General features: G+C 33.7%; 1 protein-coding gene across 3 annotated transcripts in view; it reads left to right on the forward strand.

The window, feature by feature from the left end:
• The window catches only part of LOC110032550 (serine/arginine-rich splicing factor RSZ21A-like), a gene marked incomplete at its 3' end in the record, with an annotated part of 41,527 nt that extends 37,159 nt beyond the window's left edge, over window positions 1–4,368 (forward strand). The window contains 3 exon segments of one of the 3 annotated variants that reach the window (XM_020736213.1): window positions 2,157–2,406; window positions 3,088–3,180; window positions 3,270–4,368. In XM_020736213.1, the coding sequence (XP_020591872.1) occupies window positions 2,157–2,406; window positions 3,088–3,180; window positions 3,270–3,300 (374 nt within the window). 3 annotated transcript variants of the gene reach the window in all.
• Between the last annotated feature and the right edge of the window lie 1,547 nt (window positions 4,369–5,915).

A 5,915-nucleotide genomic window follows, 5' to 3' on the forward strand; every position in this document is an offset into this window, starting at 1 on the left:
CAGCCTAAAATAAACTCTATTTAATTTTTTGTATTAAATAGGGGAACTTGTCGGCAAATAAAACGGTTTCGCAGACCAAACAGATGTCATATATTTCTTAGTTTATTTGATCGAGCATCATCCTCAAGTCTTGTGTTTATCCCTCGAGATAGATACAGGATTTGAGGTAGAGCGCTCTTTCATTTAAACTGTGAAAAATATGATGTCATTTTGATTTCATATTTTTCTAAAATTATATATATATATATATACATACGTAAATTAAAACGTCATTTCGAAGAGGGCGATGTGATTTCAATTCCGGCTGCCGACAGCTTCTTACGGGCGACACCCACAAAACAATTTTTTAGTGCCGACAGTGCGTAGTACTGATGTAATATTTTTTTTCCCACACACAGTCGTCGCAAGCAACCATTCTCTTCTCCTTCTATTTCGGTCAGTTCTCCTCCTTCATGCACTCCGACACAAGACTCACGCGCAATGGATTGTCTCCCCTTCTCCTTCCTTCGAGCATGGTTCAACTTCAACACAATACGACAAGCCGTTCTCGTCCCTCCTTCCTTTGACGAGGGTTCGACACGACACACTTTTCTCGGCTTGATGGTGGTGTCAAACGCGAAGCTCCTCAGCATACACTCCTCCACGTTCGCGCAGGATGTGTGCATGACTCACCTCCAAGGTACCACACACTTCTTCCTCCTTCCCAGACTGCTCACTAGCGTTTCCTCTTCCTCAACTTCGCTAGCGAGCCTCCTTTGCTTCTTCCTTCTCTTTCACTTATGTTTCTTCCTCTCCTTCCTCTGTCTCTCGCTCTCTTTGTTTGTTCCGTTCAAATGAAAGGATATCTTCTTCGACTCCTAAAGACGAACCCGCAGAGATGAGCCTATTTAATTAGAATTATTAATATTTATTTAATTATTTATGTATTTAGATGTATTATTTAAGACTTACAGTTATTACATAGGCGCACGACTATAATGTCTGTTCTAGAGGCACCAATCTTCTTGATTCATGGTGTTGACATCCATGGCCACACAGAAAATGGTTCCCTTTAATAGGCATGTTTACATTAGATTTTTTTTTTCTCAAGTCCCAACTTTTTGGAGAAGAATAATAAAGGACCAGAAACAAAGTGAGGCGGAGTGGAAGATATAAAAAATCTAGAGTGGTGTTCCTTGATCACAACAAGGTATTTTCACTGAATTTGCCTCTAGCACTGTCATGGTTATTTGCAGCACCACCACACTTGCTTCATTTCAAGAGGGTTAAGCATAGCCACAGAAGAGTCGAATAATTTTCCCCCTCTTCTATTACCTATTCCTTGCATCTTCCTCTCTCTATGGTTTCCTCTTTCCCTTTTGTCTCCTTATTTTTTTTTTATTGAAGAGTTTTTTTCATCACCTCAAAACTCAAACGAGAGCACTACTTTGCCTCCTCTCTCTCTCTCTCTCTCGCTCTCTCTCTTATTTTTCCCCAACATAAACTCATGGAAAAGCTTAGAAAAATGCTATCCTACTTATAGAGGAAAGTTGAAATTTTTTTTTTTGGAAGATAAGTTTTTTATTGATGTATTGATGTAAGGACCATATTTTAGTCTAATAATTTATCCGTGTAGAAAATAATTAGGCTCCACCAAAATTGATATGAACGTTGATGGCTATAATATATGCACAAGCAAGGATAAGTGGAGTTGTGCTAAAATTTTGTGAAAATACATTTTACACATGTCGCGCAAGCAAGAACAAGTGGAGTGGGGGCTCATAAAAATGAGCTCAAATAGTTAGGATATGCCTAGTGATAATGATAGGTGTAATGCTTGTTGATTCTAATATAATTTGATACTATTGATTGGTGAGATTTTAATTTGGAGCATTTACATAAATAATTCTTTCAATTTTACACATATAGCGCTCGAATCTTTAATATTACATAAAAAATAATACTATTATCACTTTTTAAAAGTGAAATACACTTTTTCATGCGTAGGTTTAAAACAACCAAGTGCTATGTATGTAAATATGAAAGTTTAGGTGTGAGATATATTATTAAGTAAGAATTCTATGCTATGTATTTATATTGCCCTTTCAATTTTTGTTTGAACTTCATTTGACAACTGCAATGCCTTTTTTTTTTTTTTTTTTTGACATGATTTATAGGTAAGCATGGGTGGAGAGTTGAGCTATCTCATAAAAGTGCAGAGGATGGTCGTGGTGTCGGTGGTCGTGGTCGTGGTCGTGGTCGTGGTCGTGACCATTATGGTAGTTCGGATTTGAAGTGTTACAAATGTGGTGAACTGGGCCACTTTGCTCGTGAGTGCCGCCTGACAATTGGCCCTGGAGGTCTAGGGAGTGGGCGCCATAGAAGCCCAAGTCCTAGATTTCGTGGAAGTCCAAGTTATGGTCGGAGGTAATCTTTCCCTGGCAACTTTGGCATGTAACCTTTTCTTTCTCTATTGAATAACAGACTCGCTTTTCATTTCTTTTTCTTTAACATTAATCTCATATTTTAGCAGTTTAGTCCGCAGTGCAGATTTCTTGGCTTTTCTATTTAGGGCATTTACGTGCATACCACGTAATTTCTATGTATTTACAATTTTACATGTCCAACATCTAAACTTTTACATTAATACCACCCAAATCATTCATATTACAAAAAAATTCCACTTTTAACTTTTAAAAAGTGAAACACACCTTTTTATGCCAAATCATTCATATTACAAAAAAATTCCACTTTGAACTTTTAAAAAGTGAAACACACCTTTTCATGTATAGGTAAGATGGCATATATGTAAAAATTAAATTTTAGGCATTCAATATGTAAATATATAAGAATTGAGTGTCATATATGAAAATCTTCCTTTTGATTTTGTCTGGAATTATGGTTATGGACTTGTCATGAGAACCCCTTGCTTCCGTTTAAAACATCCCGCTTGAAATACTAATGCATTACATATTGCATCGGAACTTGTACATCTATATTGAAACTTCCCCTTAAATTATAATTTTAGCAATGGCCACATCATAGCTTAGTTTGGAAAGGATACCATGTCTTTGCAAATCCTATTTTCATGAGAACCTATATGCGTAGGAGCTATAGCCCGCGTGATTGGTCTCCAAGGCGTCGAAACTTTTCATCTCGCCGTGGTCGTAGCTACAGCAGATCTCCTCCATATATTAATGGGTAATTTCCTATCATCTTTCATATTTTGGGCACTTTTTAGTGTTTTTTTTTAATTCAACTTTCACTGACATTCTATTATTTTATTGAAGAAGGAATGCTGCAGCTAATGGGAGGCGCTGAAGCAGGAGCAGGAGTTAAGTATCCCAAGCTGGAGCCATTATCTAGTTTCCCTAGTCTTATCTTATGAAATCTGTCCGTTAAACCATCTTGTTTGAAAGAGACTGTGCATCATTGTTTGCTTTTGTGTTTACTCATTTATGCTAAGATATATAGCTAAATAGCATGGATTATTATACAGTTGAATTGAAGACTCATAAAAAGCACTAAAAATGTTTACTTTTTTTTTGTTTTTCTTTTTTGTTGGTTGAGGAGGCTTTTCCCTGCTTCAACAAATGCTGCTCTTACATTTCGTTGCATCCATGCTCGCCATCTTCGTAATGACTTTTCTTTCGTCGCGTCCGCATCCATGAGAACTCGTTATGCAGTTTGAATATTTTAGTGAGGATGATCTACTCCAAATGGGACAGAGGGGGAGAGGATCTGTTACCAATGTGCTGCTCATGTCTGGTTTCTTCCCATTTGCTCTTAATTTTTCACATACAAATTCTCTTCCTTTTTTCCAATCTGTGTCTGTGAGTGGCCATCCTGACCTAACTGAGCGCCCATCAGGTAAAGCTCCCGCTCCCAATTCCATAGTCTGAAGCTATCTGGCAGTATAAAATTATTGGGAAATTTACATATATATCTCACTATTCTTATGTATTGGCATATCTCACAACAAAATTTTGATATTTACTTATGTAGCATTTTGATGCTTTAAACCCATGTATGAAAAAAAAATACATTTTGCCTTTAAAAGTGATAATACTATTGTTGATGTGAATCTAAGGATTCGAATGTGATGTGTGTAAATATGAAAGTTGAGATATGTAAATACAGAAGAATTGTGCGATATGCATGTAAATGCCCAAAATTGTTTAGCTAATAGATTTGCAGGAGTGGTTTTTTCCCCGGTTTCTTCTCTTCACTGCGAAATGCTGGTGGCAAAAGAAAGCTTTTGTCTTGCGATTCGATCATAAGATTGCCGCTCTGATTCGTTCTTGATTCTACGCTTCTGCGAATCGACAGATGAGTTCTAGCTACTCTATTTTCATTTGGAGTTTATTATTGAGCCCACCTATTGTTTATTGTTGAGGTGTTTTTATGAAAATCTCCTAAAGATTCTGAATTTGTTACATTTAACTTTAATCTTGATTGTATTTTGAGGTCTCACTCTTCTTACATTTTTTTTTTCTAGGGATAACTACAAACATAACGCCCGAAACATTGCTATTTACAAAATCATGCGCCCATGTGATATTTTCGAACCATCAAACCAATGTATTTATGCATGCCACGATCAAAACATTGAGAATTTGATGAACATGAAAAATATGGGTTGGGGTTTTGTCATAAATGTTGGCATTTGTGTGAGAATTTGAAAAATAGATGGAAGAGGGTGCTAGATTTGTGAATAGTAATGTTAGGTGCTTTTGCATGTAGGGGAGTTTCTGAGCTCTTTGTATGTTGTGATCAAGTCTTTGCTTTCTCATCTGTTTTTTTATGGGAATTAGAGAAGTTGAAGCTCGTGAAAGGAGAGTGTGAGGATGTGGGGAAAGAAAAATGATGGTTACCTTCATCAATGGTTTTGGCTAGGAGCAAGGAGGAAGAAGGAGAAAAGATGAGTTTCAGAGGTCTTTGTATGTTGCGATCGTGTCGGTCGCTGCTTTCTTAGTTATTTCAAATTGCGGGTTTAATGAAGGTGGTTTATTTAAATCTATTAGATTTCTTAATCAGTGTGGGAATTTATATTTATAAAAATGGGGAAAAAATAAAATTTCTAAGTAAACAAAATTGCTAAATTTAATAAAAATTTGAATTAGAAGGTTATATTTATGATATTAAATAATTTAATAAATTCAATTACTTATTTTTTCAAGTTATTAATTTAAATTGTAATATTTTTAATAAAAGAACAAGTAAACATTGTATAATATTTATTTTAAAATAAATTTTTAAGAAAGATTGTTGTTAATAATAAAATATAATTTTGGTTTTTTATTTTTTTTTAATTTGTATTTTTGCATACATTTGTTGTAATTATTTATAATGAAATGTTATTTTACCTATTTTTTATCTGTTAAATTGAAATATAAAAAGTAAGTAAAATAGTTATAAAATTGACTATTAAAATTATTATAAATAGATCCAAAATAAATATAAAAGTTATTTCAAACTATTTTATAAATATTTATTTTGACAAAAAAAATTATATGTAAATTATTAGTTTTTTAAAAAATTAATGAGTCAAAATATTCACTAATTATTAAATTTTATATTTATAAATATTTCAAACAAATGCTCTTAAACAAAACTTTGATCTTTGAAATCATAAACCTATGCTTGAAAAGATAAATTTCATTTTTAAAAAGAAACTGATAGTCGTATTTGATACATTACAAAAAAATTATAAAATTAAACATGAATCTCGGGGCATAATATACAAAAATTTTTGTCTCAACATTTCACGAAAGTAGAGCTAAAATAGTCTAAAATATAATAAAAATCACTAGTTAGAGGAAGAGAGAAAAAGAGACCCTAATAAAAAAATTACTCTATCAATGTAGAAATATCTTGGGGATAAGTAATAAGAACTGACTCCACTTTGATATTGAAATAATTTTGGTTCAAAAACA

This window comes from Phalaenopsis equestris, unplaced genomic scaffold (assembly GCF_001263595.1).
Source record: "Phalaenopsis equestris unplaced genomic scaffold, ASM126359v1 Scaffold000002, whole genome shotgun sequence".
Classification (NCBI taxonomy): domain Eukaryota; kingdom Viridiplantae; phylum Streptophyta; class Magnoliopsida; order Asparagales; family Orchidaceae; genus Phalaenopsis; species Phalaenopsis equestris.